The sequence below is a fragment of the Chionomys nivalis genome, chromosome 16, assembly GCF_950005125.1.
Source record: "Chionomys nivalis chromosome 16, mChiNiv1.1, whole genome shotgun sequence".
Lineage (NCBI taxonomy): Eukaryota > Metazoa > Chordata > Mammalia > Rodentia > Cricetidae > Chionomys > Chionomys nivalis.
The window spans coordinates 12,680,809-12,696,970 of NC_080101.1; the positions used below are offsets into that span (position 1 = coordinate 12,680,809).

The window sequence follows — 16,162 nt, forward strand, 5'->3', positions numbered from 1 at the left end:
CCCCAGCAGTTGACCCTGGAGATAGGCAGAAATCGGCCTTCCACATCAGCCAAAGATATACAATGAGATCTTATCTTAAAAAAACAAACAAACAAAAAACCCCAGTGGCCTTACAGCATATCTCAGGGGTTTTTCTTTATTCATCATGTATAATTGTTAGCATTCTGAAATGATAGGCTCAGTGCTTGTGTCATTTTCATGACCATATTAGTAGTTATAATGAACAAATGGCAATTCCAAACTGAAAGTTTATTAGAGCAATATGCATCATTTTGCAGTTTTCAGTAATTTGTGTGTTTTAAAAACTTTGTGTTGTGCCAGGCGGTAGTGTCACATGTCATCAATCCCAACACAATACTTGGGAGGCAATGAGACCAACCTGGTTTACAGAGAGAGAGGTCCTGGACAGGCTCCAAAGCTACACAGGGAAACCCTGTCTAAAAAAGCCCCCCCCCCCAAAAAAAAATCCCCAAAACTTTGTGTTGCATTTTATTTCTTACTTTCTTACTATATGTATTTATGTGCATACATGCATGTCAGTGAGTTTGTTCGGCTTATTAATGAGAAAATAAAACAAATGGAATTTATAAATTAATGCAGCTCATTTTTAATCATTTTCTGCTTTAAGATGTCAAAATTTAAATGTTCTCTTATGCTTATATAGAAAGGAGAAACAAGTAGTACACACCATTTTTAAGACTACTTTCTTCATAGTAATGATATGATAGCATTACAGAATAAGCTAATCTCATATTGAATTTATTGCCGGTAACTTGAATCATACTTATTTGAAAGACAGCAGTGAGATGACTTGAGAGATGGCTCAGCACTTAAGAGCACTGTTGCTCTTGCAGAGGAATTAGGATCTGATTGAACATGGTGACTCAAACCACCTGTAACTGTAGTTCCAGGGTATCTGGTGCCGTCTTCTGGCCTCTGTGAACAAGAGACACACACATGGTGCATAGCTATCTGTGGAAAAAGCACATATACACAAACTAACGAGGGTCTTTTGTTGTTTTTGTTTGTCTTAATGGTACTAAGGTTGGGGAACGGCCTCACATAGTTCTCTCCCTGAGGATCCATAGTCAGTTAGTGGGTACTGGAAGCAGAGATTTTCTTTAGTAGTGGATGCACTGGTAAGTTGCCTAAACTCCTGTACATAACCCCTCACCCATGCTCTTCTCGTAAACCTAATTAATCTTGAAATAAAAAGTGAGCATGGCAGTAGGAGAAAGATGGGAAGTGGCTGGAAAGAGGAAGGAGGAGACTAATGAGAATGGGAGAGAAAAGGAGAAAATGAATATGAGAATCTGTAAGTGTCATAATGAAACACATTATGTATAATTAAAACTCGCTAATAAAAAGCTTTTTTTAAAATGTCACTAAGGGAGCTTAGTGGGTGAAGGACGTTTCTGCTGTGTAAACAAGACGACCTGAGTTTGGATTCCCACAGAGCTATCTTCTCTGCCCTTATTTATTTTTTAAATACATACATTTTTCATCAATATAGTTTTATTTCTCTAGGGATGACTTTTCTCATTATTCAATCCCAGGCTGGTCTTGAACTTGCTCTTCCTTCTGGGATTACAGATTATACATGTGGCTATGGATTATTATGAATTTTTCTGAAAGGAAGGAGTTTTCACTTGGTTTAGACTTAATGTTTTTCTAGAGTGTATTGTGAAAAACACAAATTATGGGTTCTGAGGCGGTCGACCAAACTAGATGTCACATGTATGTCCATTTATACCTTTGACAATTATATAAAAACCCAGAAAAGTAATCATAAGTGCTGCCTGTGTTTTATGGGTTCACTTTTAGATGTGACCCAGTAGGCATTTAATTCACTGACAGCCAGTTGATTGTGGTATCTAATTAAAAAATGGGAAACTTGCTACCTTTTTTTATTTTTGAGATAAATATTAGAATGAAATTCAGTAGCATATTATGGTATGTGTAAGTGTTTTAATGAAGTGCTGCTTTTATAAAAGCACTAGGCATATGTAAATAACTGGATTTTGTTTTTCTAAGTGTGGCTGACCTTAAGCATGCCATTCAAAGCAAATACAAGATTGCTATTCAGCACCAGGTGCTAGTGGTCAATGGAGGAGAATGCATGGCTGCAGATCGAAGAGTGTGTACCTACAGTGCTGGAACGGTAGGTGTCTAGACTGCACATTCTGCCTTCTCACAAGATGGGGAGCAGTGTGCAAGATCATCATTTATAACATTCCTATCATTTCTGCATTTTTTAACACAGGACACAAATCCAATTTTTCTCTTTAATAAAGAAATGATCTTATGTGACCGTGCACCTGCTATTCCTAAAACTACCTTTTCAACAGAAAATGACATGGAAATAAAAGTTGAGGAGTCTCTTATGATGCCTGCAGTTTTTCACACTGTTGCTTCAAGGACACAACTTGCAGTGGTAAGATCTAAACACCTCTTTTTAATTAATTGCTTAGAAAAGCATTCAAGTCTAGTTAGCAGAGAAGTCAAAATTACATAGATAACATTAAAAAATACCCAACTTACATTTTTTATGTTCTGTTTTAGTGTGTGTGTATGTGTGTCTGAGTTTGTGTGCATATGCATGTGTGCATGATCAAGTGTGAAAACCACAGAGGTCAGAAAACATGTAGTGGTAGTAGGTTCTTTTTCCAATGTATTTCCCTGGGATTAACTCAACTACTTGGCAGTAAGCATCCTTCTGATAATTGTTTCACAGGCAGGCCTCTTCTTAAAGTCAGGTTCTTTCTAACTTACACAGGAACCTCCACTCGTCTGGCATGCATACATATCTATAATTCAAATTAATAAAATAAATCTGAAAATTAATCATTTATATTTTATAATTAATATACCTAGTTTTAAAATTTTAGTTCTCTACATAGTGTGAGAAGGTTGTCTTAAACATGACTTGACCGGCATCTCACCAAAATGGGGATGGTTAGATAATTACTTTAGAACATTCTTTAGTTGATTAGGTACCCATGTTAGAATAGACAAAAAGCTCAGGTAACTTTTATAAATAAACAGTTCTTTTTCCTTATAAGAAAAGGAACCACAGTCCTTTTTCATCTGTATTATTTACCAGTACTTTCAATCCCCATATATTGTTGACAGTTATTTGATTTTCCTGTTTTGTTATAGTATTTCTTTTTTCTAGATAGGGTCTATGTGTGTAACTTCTGCTAGCCTCAAACTGTCAATCCTCCTGTCTTAGCTTTCAGAGTTCTAGAATTACAACAGGCATGCCCTATGCCTTGTTTTTTCTTATAGTTTACTATTACTTAACTGTAGTGCCATTGACTCTATGCTGTCAAGAGGTTGCTATGTTTTTCTTTGAGATAAAGAATGTGTCTTAGAACATGTGAAGTAATAGTTTACATTGTAATTTTTAGAAGGTAAACATTTAGTAAAGTTTCAGTGTTGGTTAATAAAACTTAGGACTGAATGGAAGGTTCCTGTGGCAGGGAAACAGAGATGAGAATTCACACATTCCAATCAAAGTGGCAACCTGAAGCAGAAGGGAATATGAGCTGATGAAGACACTGTGTAGCCTAATAACATCAGGCTTTTATTTGCGGTTTTTTTTTTTTTTTTTTGGCGTGGGGTTAACATTTTGATATTTATCTATTCATTAGTTGATGGAGGTGGTTTTTGTATCTTATCTGTTGCTTTCATTGGTTAACTAATAAAGAAAACTGCCTTAGCCCATTTGATAGGCCAACCCTTAGGTGGGTGGAGTAAACAAAAGAGAATGCTGGGAAAAAGAAGCTGAGTCAGGAGTCGCCATGATTCTCCCATTCCAGACAGACACAGGTTAAGATCTTTCCTGGTAAGCCAGCTCATGATGCTACACAGATATTAAAAATGGGTTAAAACAATATGTAAGAGCTAGCCAGTAAGAGGCCAGAACTAATGGGCCAGACAGTGTTTAAAAGAATACAGTTTCCGTGTAATTATTTGGGGGCATAAGCTAGCAATGCGGCCGGCCGGGTGCCGGGGACTCAGCCCTGCCGCTCATATTACAACAATTAGTCATGGATTTTAAAAGATTTTTTTTTCTTGTACACAAACATTCAGATTTTGTGATTGACTGATAGCAGGAAGTGACCTTACTCAGAACTTGATAGTACTTGATTCGGGTTGAGGTCAGGCCCACTTGATGGTGGTGTCATCTTCTTGTATAAACCTTTTGGTCTCCTAAGAAAATGTAATATTGAATATTTAATATATTTTAACTGATTAAAGGGAAAGGTGATAAGATGTAAATTAACAAAAGCAAGATAAAGTTATTATACAAGGAAAACGTATGGCAGGATTATACTCGGGCATTAAGAATAATGCTGTCATGAAATTGGTCCTAATACCTTCCCCAGCTTTGCCAGAGCACCCTTGTCTACCAAGATAACCTGTGCGAAGGCAATAGCAGTGCAAGAACTCACAACTAAACTGGGTTAAATGTGCACTGCTAAGTTTTCTGCACATAAATATAATAACAAACTTTAAAAAAAAAGAATAATGTTGTATATCAGGAGAGATGATTTTTATTATAGATGAAAAAACATTAAAAATTTAATAGTTGAAATGAGTGAGAAACATTGGTATTGAGATTCAAGTGAATCAAAATGCCAGTCCTTGTATTGTTTTATAGGCAGTTTGGAAATTACCTGGTTATTTAGGGCCCGTGTACATTTAAGTAAAGGGGGAAATGTTCAGTTGCTTTTAAATCTTTCTAAAGATTTAGACATCTTAGCTGCTTAAATGACTTACCTTTGTTTAAAGGAAATTGGTCTGCTGATTTCTTTCTTATAGAACTGAGTTTTTCTATACTCCATGAATATTTATTGTGCTTTTGTATTTTCTCATTTCTCATTTTCATATATGTATGTACACACACACATACATACACACACACACACACACACAACTCAGCTAAGAGTGAATGTCATGGGTGATCCATGAGACTCCTGATTGACTGAAACATGCTTTCTGCATCTTGCATAGTAGTACTAGATTCACCTCTAGATCCTGTGAGTTTCCAACCATGGATTATTGACCAGTTTTAAGATACCAGGAATGCATGTGTTTCCTCCTGTAGAACAGACCTTAAATCAGAAAGAAGTTGATTATCCCGATAGCATTTTGCACCTATGGGCATATCTTCAACATTCTTACCCAGTCATCATTGCAGTTCAAGGAGTTTACAACTGGGTAAGAATAGTGATGACTCCCCTATCCCCCACCCCCACCACCAGTTGCTTAAATAGCAACCGCCAGTACCGTGAGAGCTAGCTGACCGGGAAGAAGGCTCCTGATCAGTACCAGCTTCTTTTATTTTCCTGTGGTGAATGTGTGTGCTGTCTTCAGCAGTGGGATCCTAGGGTCCTACCACAAATTCTGATGGAAAACAAGAACGATAGATAGCCTGTATTTTGGGGGGTGGAGTGGGGATCCTCTGGCATGCTCCTCCCCTTACATCTTAATGTTTATATTCTATATACAGTGTTGTGTTTGTTTCCTAGTATTAACTGTTTGCTTGCTTCATTTCTGTCACCTCCGCTGAATACATGCCGAGTGTCAGTCTAATTATCTATGTGTTCTTCATACTTATGCCACCTAATTTTTATATTACAGGTATGTACCACCATGCTGACCCACAGTAAAATCTGATTCCTTTTTTGTTAGCATTTTGTGAGTCTTTAGATTTGTGGCCCTCTCTTTCCTTTTTCTGTAGACTGTTTGTTGCTAACCAGTTTTATTTACATTTTCTATTCTTTTCCACGTTATTTTTTTCTAGCATTTGGAATTTTCATTCCTAATTTATGTCAGTATTTTCTTTGAACCTTCATAAAGTGACCCGAGCTTCTAAAAATCTTTACTTGTCTTCCTCCCCCCCCCTTTTTTTTCTTTTTTAAAGTGTCTAAGACAGAGTGATTTATTTTCTACAGGTCCAGATTTTTTTGTGTCAGGGAATTTCTCTAAACAAGAGAAATCTCTCACGCCGTTTTTTTTTTTTTATCAGTTTACAGTTGATATTTCATTCTTTGTAACTAACTTCCAGTCATCTGTTCTTAAAAGTCATTTGACTCTTAGGGCTGCAGAATGGTTCAGATGGTAAGAATACTTGCTGGGCTAGTATGATGACTTGAGTCCCCAACACTTATATAGAAATCTGGGAATAATTGTATGTGCTAATCCCAGTAATTGGGGGTCAGTAGATAGAGTTGTCACTAGGACTTGCTGGCTACCAGCTCAGCTCCAGGCTCAGACTTTGTATCAGAGGAATAAAATGGAAGTGATAGGACAGCTGATATTCTTTTTAGGCTTCCATGCTTTTACTATTGCACAGGTAGCACATACATATACACCACGGTGTGTGTGTGCGCGTGCACACAGACACAATTAGATTTTGAGGACACTGTGACAATTTCAACATGTGTTTGTGTTATTCTAGAATTTGATATAATGCATTTTCAATCTTTTATGTTTGGCACAAATATTTGTGAAAATATATGTGTGTATGTATGTGCAAACATGTACACACACATCATTGCTTTATTTTATTCTTTCTCATTGTAAAACAGGAAATGTATGAAGTTGCCAAGAAGCTTTGCTCTTTCTGTGAAGGTCTTGTCCATGATGAACATCTACAGCACCAAGGCTGGGCTGCAATCATGGCTAATCTGGAGGACTGTTCAAATTCATACCAAAAGCTTCTTTTCAAGTTTGAAAGTATTTATTCAGATTATCTGCAGTCCATAGAAGACATCAAGTTAAAACTTACTCAGTATGTTTATCATTAAGTGAATTTGTATAATGCCTTTGAAATTTATCAGTAATTTTCAGTCACTGGATATTTGCTCCTTAGAGGCCATATGTTTATTTAACTGATAATTTTAGAGTCTTAAAACATTTGATATTATTATAATAATTGTTCTTATGTGAAAGTACAGGCCTGTGTGTTTCATGGTGTTTATATTGAAGTCAGAGGACAAATTTTAGATGTCTGTGGGATTCAGACCTTTCCTATTACCCACTCAGCCATCTCACTGGCCCATATTAGAATCATGCTTTAGTTAAGTTGTGGGTTTTTGGTTTTGTGCTTTGTTTGTTTGTTTGTTGTTTTGGTTTTGGGCATTTATTTATTTATTTATGCTGGTATTCATCCATCCATCCAGGAGACAGAATCTCTCTGTGTAGTCCTGTCTGTTCTTGAATTCACTATGTAGACCAGACTGACTTCAAACTCACAGAGTTCTGCCTGCCTCAGTCACCCAGTGCTGGAATTAAAGGCATATGCCACCAAGCCAGCTATAAATTATGGCTGTTAATGTAATTTTTAAAAAATACATATTTTGATTCCCACAACCTTTTTTTTCTCCCTTGAGTGATTTAGTCATATGAAAAACTTAGAGTAATATGTAAAAATAAGAATCTTTCTTTATAATTTGCCCAATGGAGAAAATGTAAAATGGAGGAGAGGGAAAAAAAGGACCATACCTCACATCTCATATAAATAAAAAAGCCATTAGACATGGACAATTTTAAGTTATCTTTAAAATATTGCCCTCCTAGTATAAGTTCTTTACATATTGAAGAAACATACTACAAAACTATAATTAATATTTAAATGAGCATTAATTCAGCCTTAAAATAACTATTGTCAATTCATGCTCATATATGTACTTTCCAGATTTTGTATTCTAGTTTCTTATTTTCTTTTTCTTTGCTTTGAATTTTTATTAGAGGTGATAACATGTTCTCTTAATTTTCTACTCTTCCTTAATCTTTACATCTTTTTTAGTGATGCTGGGGACTCAATTCAACTTTTTCCCTGTATTAGACAAAGATTATTGCTCTTAAATTGCATCCTGACCACATGGCTCCTTTCCCTCAGTTTTCTCAGCATCATAGATTGACTATTTATTGAAAAGTTTTGGTCTTCATTGACACTGAAAGAAATATTGATAGGAAAGAGAATGAATAGTCAGCATTAACAGATCATTTTTAATTGTTTATTACAATAACTTTTCTAAGTACCTATTTTGGAGAGACTCCCAATAACCAGTTCAATTTACTTTAAGGACCTGAATCTTTTTATATCCAGTACAGTTTTGTGAAATCTCAGAGATTTTATATTTTCCCCATTTTCTTTTAACAGTTCATGTCTCAGTCCATTTTCCTGATGTAATGGGTATAAGAGTTATCTTGTGCTTTCAGCATATTGAATTATTTGATTGTGTTAACGGCAGTGTTATAGTCTGAGGGACTATTCTGGCCAACCTTTGTTTTATTATATTTTTTCTAATAAAAAGTTTTACTTGAAAAGAGTTTGATTAAAAGTCAACATCTACATGTTTAGTATAATCAAACTAGCTTTACTATAAATTTATATTTTGATGTTTGCTATCACCTCTCTATTAAACTATACTTTTAGCTGGCTAATGAAACAGCACATATGTGTATAGCAAATGGAATAGCGGTAAGGCTGGTGTTTTGAAGTTTTGTGATTTCGTTGCATGGTACTAGAACACACTTGCTTTACTGACTGATGTTTTGTATATTAAGTTTAGGAACCGCGGTTTCAGTAATGGCCAAGATTCCTCTCTTGGAGTGCCTAACCAGACATAGTTACAGGGAATGTTTGGGAAGACTGGATTCTTTAAATGAACATGAAGACTCAGAGAAAATTGAGATGAAAAGATCCACTGAACTGGTGCTCTCTCCTGATATGCCTAGAACAACTAACACATCCATGTTAACCTCATTTCACAAGTCAGTGGAGCATGTACCTCCAGATCCCACCGATGCTGAACGGGGCAAAGGACTTAGGGAATCTTGTCAAAGTACTGTCCAACAAGAAGAAGCTTCAGTAGATGAGAAAGACAGTGATCTTCCTTTTTTTAATGTGTCCTTGTTAGACTGGATAAATGTTCAAGATAGACCTAATGATGTGGAATCTTTGGTCAGGAAGTGCTTTGATTCTATGAGCAGGGTAAGTACTGTGTGTGTGTCAGGGGTGGGCTTTAAAGTTATAATTGAAGCAGTGTACCTTAGATTGGATTTGTAGATTGGACCAAATTACTTGTAACCATGCTTTTGATTTTATTGTAAGTGAGAAGGGTTTATGTAATTTTTGAGTAGTTGAAAGATAAATCACTACCAACTAAAAACATAGTGTTGGATATTTCTTTTTTCTTTTTCTTTTTTTTTTTGAAAAGTTAAAAATTCCTTAATTTTTTATTCCTGGTACCACTACCACAATTTACAGGGCAATATACCTGATGTGATGAAAAGAAAAAGAAAGACAAAGCTACAACAGATAAAAGACCTCAGGAATGTACGTCTAATTGACACTACACTGCACTAATCAGTAGCTGCACTTTTTGCAAACTGTGGCTCTGGCAGCAGTCCTGAACAAGAAGGGCCTCCTGTTTAAGCTGCGGTAACTTTTCTGACTATGGATCATTGCTCCTTCTGTGGCAGATTTTTACAGTTCCTCTAATGCATTTAGGACAACTGTCTCAAAGTAACCCGCAGCTTTCCTTACAACTCCTCGCTCTCTCTCCTGCTAAGAACTGTAGCCCTTTTCTGCTGTTTTTTTTAAAACCTTCTGCTACCATATCCACCACTTCCACCACCTGATCCATAGCCACCACCATAGGGACTGCCTGAGCTTCTTCCACCAAAACTGCCCCCTTTCATGGGTCCATAATTTGATTGCTGTTGTCCACCATAATTTCCAAAGTCATTATAGTTCCCACCACCATAGTTACCTCCACCAAAATTTCCTCCTTCATTGTAACTGTCATGTCCTCCTCCTGCACCACCACCACATCCACCACCTTGGTTTTCATAGCCTGGTCCACCACCACCATAGCCTCCTCTACTGCTGTAACCAGGACCACCACCATAGTTGCCACCATCACCTCCAAATCCATTATATCCACCATCACCACCTCCATAACTACCTCTGCTGCCACCACCTCCACCACCATAGCCTCCTCTTCCACCAAAGTTTCCACCACGACCAAAATTACCTCCACCACCTCCAAAGTTCCCTCCACGACCCATAAAATTGCCAGATCCACCTCCACGGCCTCTCTGTGATCCAGCAGACTGCATCTCTTGTTTAGAAAGGGCCTTTTTCACTTCACAATTATGCCCATTAGTAGTGTGGTATTTCTGAACAACAATTTTATCAACTGTGTCATGGTCATCAAAAGTCACAAAAGCAAATCCTCTCTTTTTCCCACTCTGCCTGTCTTCCATAACTTCTATGGTTTCAATCTTGCCATACTTTTCAAAGTAGTCTCTCAGGTTGTACTCTTCTGTATCCTCTTTAATACCACCAACAAAGATTTTCTTCACTGTTAAATGGCCACCAAGCTTTACAGAATCCTCTCTAGAAACGGCTCTCTTTGGTTCCACCACACGCCCATCAACTTTGTGTGGCCGAGCACACATTGCAGCATCCACCTCTTCAACACAAGAGTAGGTCACAAAACCAAAGCCCCTGGAACGTTTTGTTTGGGGATCTCTCATTACCACACAATCTGTAAGTGTGCCCCATTTCTCAAAATGTTCTCTTAAGCTATCATCTGTGGTTTCAAAGCTCAGACCACCAATAAACAGTTTCCTCAACTGTTCTGGTTCCTTTGGATCATGGCCCTCCATTTTGAGACCGGACTCGCCTCTTCCAACTCGAGTTCAGTGTTGAATATTTCTATCGTCCAGAAAGTTGTCTTTTCCTGGAGAACACCTCCTACGTGAGAAATTATAACTATTTTATCAAAATTGGTCAGTAAGGCGTTACAGTTACAGTTCTAGAAGTAAACCTGGGACAAATGTCACTTTATATCCACTCTGTGAGTTGATGCAAAACATTTGCATCACAAAGGTAATTGTTTTGTTTTATTGACACAAAATACTAAGGTTTTGAAGATTTCAGTTATTAGAATATGAAAACTGGAATAGTGAGAAAACAGATTTGGTTCTTGATTCATTAATTCTTTTTAAAAAGAAAAAAAAAACCTGGTCTAAGTGTTCTAGGATGCCTGGAACAGTACTGCCTACCTTAAGTTATAAGTCAAGTGAATGCCTCTAAGAGCTTGGTTTCCTAGTGTGTTGAGCATCTGTGTCATTGATAACATCTGATCTGATAGGTATTTCATTCAGTTAGGCATTCGCCCCAGCAAACACTATTGTCAAAATGCATGAAAGCTGCACTGATATTTCTGCTTTAATTTTATTTATTTATTTAATTTTGGTTTTTTGACACAAGGTTTCTCCGTAGCTCTTGTAGACCAGGCTGGCCTCGAACTCACAGAGATCCACTCGCTTCTGCCTCCCGAGTGCTGACATTAAAGGTGTACACCAACGCTGCCTGATAGTATTTATGTTTCATAGAAATTATGTTAAACTCAAAATCCATTATTTTCTCTTTCTGACCATTGTTAACATCACTTGAACCGTCTTCCTGTTTCACCCTCTCTCTAGCCCCACTTAAACGGCCTCATCAAATATTTCCTTTACAGATCAGAAGGACAGTCCAAAGACATTGGTCAGTGAGATGACTTAGTGGGTAAAGGATGGTGGAGGGAGGGGATTGACCTCCACATGTATGTCATGGCTTTGGAGCGCTCACATTGATGCCCACACATGTACATGTGCTTATTCATGTTGATATTAGCAGACACTTTAAGATCACATCTGAGGCTTGAAAAACTATGCCAGGTTTCTTCCATTAAAAGTTGAGCTTAGGATCTGGCAGTCATGGTGAAAGAAGAGAGCTAATTCTCAGAAATCTTCTGACCCCACGTGCAGACAATGGCGTATCTTTTGCTCAGAAGTAGAACACTTTCTACCAAGGCCGCAGGCTCAATTTCCAGTACCGCAATAACAGTAATGATGAACAATTTGCTGTTGGCAATATCTCCCACCTATAATACCAACACTGAAAATTTGATACTAACCCAGACAATGTAGTTTGAATCCCTGAGTGAGACCCTGTCTTTGGATGGATGGATGGATGGATGGATGGATGGATGGATGGATGGATGGATGGTATGAATGTTGTGCATAATATTAAAACGATAACTGTAAATGGAATAGTTAGATTCTGAGAAGAAATCTGTGAAGGAACCAGCCGGACCTAAAGAGATTGGCAAAGGTTGTCTGCCTTTAATGAACAAGGTTTCTCGATAGTTGTGACTAGATAGTTTTTATTAGAAAATAGTCACCATCATACATGTAGAATTAAAGCCAGATAACAGGTAGAATTAAAAATTAAGAAAGCATATTGATCAAGCTATTTCCTCTCAGTAAAGATTAAAATTAAGAAAGCACATTGATTAAGCTATTTCCTTGCAGTAAGTTTTCTGTATTACTGAGGAAGAAAAAATCTTGCCTTTTTAAAGATGCAGGTGAGTTGCTTGTGCGGGCCTGTCTTCTACATTGCTTCCTAATCTCTAAATTGCAAACATATGCCAAGGTGCCTGATTGTGGAGGATGCTTTGAGAGAAGTTTGAACTGATAAAAGTTACGGCCCAAGAATGAGTTTGTCACTATTGGCTCTACTTTATATGACTTTGATGACACTGAAAAATAGCCTTTTCTTAAGGATATTGAGAATTGATTAAATTATAGCATTGATTGAGATTTGTGATTACTGGATTATGCACTTGATTTTTTTATTGTATGTGCTTAGCAACAGCTGTTTAGGGTGAGACGAGTCTTAGTAGCCTTCCTTTGGGAGTGTAACTTGAATTCCTGCACATGGTTTTTCTGTGTCGTTTTCTATCGTTTGTATATCTGACCCTGTTCAGTTAGTGTGAAATACAGTTGAAACTATTTTCCAGAAGATTTAACTCCTATGTTTTTTTCTCATTTAGCTTGACCCAAAGATTATTCAACCATTTATATTAGAATGCCATCAAACTATTGCCAAACTTGATAATCAGAATATGAAAGCCATTAAAGGACTTGAAGATCGTCTGTATGCCCTGGACCAGATGATTGCTAGCTGTGGCCGACTGGTAAATGAACAGAAAGAGCTTGCTCAGGTATTATGTTTGGCTTTTTTGGTATACTTTAGGTACAATGTCTACTTAGTGTACACATTTATACATGTTTCCCCTCACTGTTGGTAATGCATTATTATTCTCGTGTATTAATTAGGTTTGCCTGTTCTATGACTATATAACTAACACTATGGTTAGTTTAAGGGAAAAGAGGTTTATTTTGTTTGGTTTCAGAAGGGTATAGTCTGAAATGATGATAAATGATGGGCACCAGGAGCAGATTCAGGAAGAGCAGCTTCGGTAGTAGCAGAGGTACAACTTATCTCTTTGCAAGACAAGAAGAAAATAGGGTACAGAAGCAAAGGATGGAGCAGGCTGGGCCCATACCACAGTGTTCCATTTTTTGCCTATGTCTTATAACCCAAAGGTTCCATATCTTAGAACAGCACCAAGGGAGGGCCATCACTCAAAAAGTGAGCTTGTGGGCACAAATCAGATTTATAACAGTATACCACAAAACAAAAGATATGTTCTGTGTTGTTATTCAGTCTGAGGTAGGATCTCACTCTGTTACCCAGCCTGAGGTGCATCTATCTGCCTCTTTTTTTGTGTTGTGAATACAGTTGACAGCCATCACACACAGCCAAGGCATGCTCCTAGTGGTTGAACTTTCTAACGTGAGGTCAGGTACTATGAATGAAAACTGAAATACAAACCAGGAAAGTACTTTCCACAGCTGGAGTGGAAAAGATTATTGTTAAGGTCTTAAAAAAAAAAAAAAAAGATAAAGAAGCTGAACTAATTAGTACCTTGTATTCTCCCTCAAAAAAAAAACAAGAAAAAGAAGAAATCTTGAAAATTGATTACTTCTTCACATTTATGACCACTTGTTTTCCAGTCCCTGAGAAGAATAGTTGAATTTCATCTCATGCTGCTCCATCTCCTTCCATCTCCCTCCTGCCCTCTGTAGTTCATGGTCTGTGTAGCCCATGTTGTTCCTTCCTGTCTCTGCTTTTAAAGTGCTGTGGCTTCTATTCATTTTTAAATTTTTATTCCTGGTGATACTGATATTTTATGTGTTTGTTTTTAATAAGGAAAAACAAAGAAATAAAAATCTAAGGTAGCTAAAATTTAATGTTTAAAAAATTAAATGTTTTGGGCCTGAGAGATGGCTCAGAGGTTAAGAGCACTGACTGCTCTTCAGGAGGTCCTGAGTTCAATTCCCAGCAACCACATGGTGGCTCACAACCATCTGTAATGAAATTTGGTGCCTCTTCTGGCCTGCAGGCATACATGCAGACAGAATACAGTATTCTCAATACTGTACACATAATAAATAAAAATAAATCTTAAAAAAAATTAAATGTTTTACTGACATTTTAAAAAGAATTTGCTTTGGGCTTATGTTGGAATAGTTATTTTAGTACAGCTTTCAAGATAGAGATTATTTTAAGTTGGTCCTTCAACTGGCCATTTATATGTATTTCCCCTTTAGCACCGGTGAGACAGATTTTAGGGGACAAAATAGAAAGTGCATCATTGTCTGTTTTTCTCTTGAGTGCTTATGTCATTTATTTAACAAAATTAAATACTTTTAAAACTTTTTCTCAAAGGGATTTTTAGCTAATCAGATGAGAGCTGAAAACTTGAAGGATGCATCTGTGTTACCTGATCTGTGCCTGAGTCATGCAAATCAGCTGATGATTATGTTGCAAAACCATAGAAAATTGTTGGATATTAAACAGAAGTGTACCACTGCCAAACAAGAGCTAGCAAACAACCTACATGTCAGACTGAAGTAAGAGATTCTGTCATATTTAATTTAGCTTCTTGAGAGTTTATGCTTTTATCTCCCAGTAATGAGTGATTTCCCCTTATGATTCCATCGTAATTGATTAACCCTGAGATTAGATGTCATAGTCTTGATCCTCACAGCTTACCTACAAGATAATTTTTAGCAAGTGTTGGGACTGTTGAAAACAGTGAATTACAGAATAACACCCGTATTCTGTAGGTGGTGTTGTTTTGTGATGCTTCATGCTGATCAAGATGGAGAAAAGCTGCAAGCACTGCTCCGCCTTGTCATAGAGCTCTTAGAGAGAGTCAGAATTGTTGAGGCTCTCAGCACAGTCCCGCAGATGTACTGCCTAGCCGTGGTCGAGGTCGTACGGAGAAAGATGTTCATTAAACACTACAGAGAGGTAAGCAGTTCTAGCTGTGTAATTATAATGAACATTAATAATTGGCATATGTCATTCACATAAACTTTTTCCTTCTCAGTGGGCCGGTGCTTTAGTCAAAGATGGGAAGCAATTGTATGAAGCTGAAAAGTCCAAAAGGGAATCCTTTGGGAAATTATTTAGTAAGCACTAATTTTTTTATCCTTCTCCTTTTTTATTTTTTACCTCTTAAATAATTTCCAGAATAACCATGTTTCTAATTCTTCACACAGGGAAATCCTTTTTAAGAAATCGTCTATTTAAGGGACTGGACTCCTGGCCCCCCTCATTTTGTGTATGTATTTTTTCACTGTGACTAAATTTGTGTATTGTAAAACTTCTTTTTTCAGGATTAGAAGCATTTATCAGAAACAGAATAGGATTAAATCAGCATATAATGGTTTTGATTTTGGGGGTTACCTGGTGTAAGCCTTGATATGTGTTAATGGTTATTTTTCATTGTTAATTTTTGAGATTCTAAGTACAGTATTTCGTCCTCTCCTCCCTCTAAAACTTCTTATAAACCCTTCCTGTTCTCTTTCAAATTCATGGCCATTTTTCATCAGTTGTTACTGTATGCATCATATATTCCTAAATATATCCTAATGAGTCCATATAATGCTACTTGTGTGTATATTTCAGAGTTGACAGTTTGGCACTGGACAATTGATTAGTGGTCTCATCCCTGGGGAAGACCACCTATCCGGTTCCCAACTTTACTCAGTTGCCTGTAGCTCTTTGTGTGGGATTCAGGCCTTTCCCCCATGTAGGTTGGGGTCCTTGTTTAGCTCACATCTATGTGTTTGGTGAAACTTTGCAGATGTAACTTCTAGTGTTACTAAAAGGCAAATTCCCCAATCCTCTCATAGTTTTTCCACCCCTCTTTACAGTTGTCCTTTGGTAATG

At 37.1% G+C, this 16,162-nt stretch overlaps 2 protein-coding genes across 3 annotated transcripts in view; one reads left to right on the top strand and one right to left on the bottom strand.

Moving 5' to 3' along the window:
* Positions 1-16,162, top strand: part of Rb1cc1 (RB1 inducible coiled-coil 1) — a 55,808-nt gene that overhangs the window by 14,584 nt on the left and 25,062 nt on the right. For both annotated transcript variants that reach the window (XM_057790244.1, XM_057790242.1), the window contains 9 exons: positions 2,035-2,161; positions 2,264-2,434; positions 6,600-6,802; positions 8,584-9,010; positions 12,909-13,079; positions 14,651-14,835; positions 15,052-15,238; positions 15,318-15,399; positions 15,490-15,551. In XM_057790244.1, coding sequence (XP_057646227.1) covers positions 2,035-2,161; positions 2,264-2,434; positions 6,600-6,802; positions 8,584-9,010; positions 12,909-13,079; positions 14,651-14,835; positions 15,052-15,238; positions 15,318-15,399; positions 15,490-15,551 — 1,615 coding nt within the window. The remainder of the gene's footprint in view (positions 1-2,034; positions 2,162-2,263; positions 2,435-6,599; positions 6,803-8,583; positions 9,011-12,908; positions 13,080-14,650; positions 14,836-15,051; positions 15,239-15,317; positions 15,400-15,489; positions 15,552-16,162) is intronic.
* On the bottom strand, positions 9,574-10,722 carry LOC130887733 (heterogeneous nuclear ribonucleoprotein A3-like). Its single transcript, XM_057790245.1, has one exon. It carries the CDS (start codon positions 10,690-10,692, stop codon positions 9,619-9,621), a length of 1,074 nt encoding a protein of 357 aa, XP_057646228.1. The 5' UTR covers positions 10,693-10,722; the 3' UTR covers positions 9,574-9,618.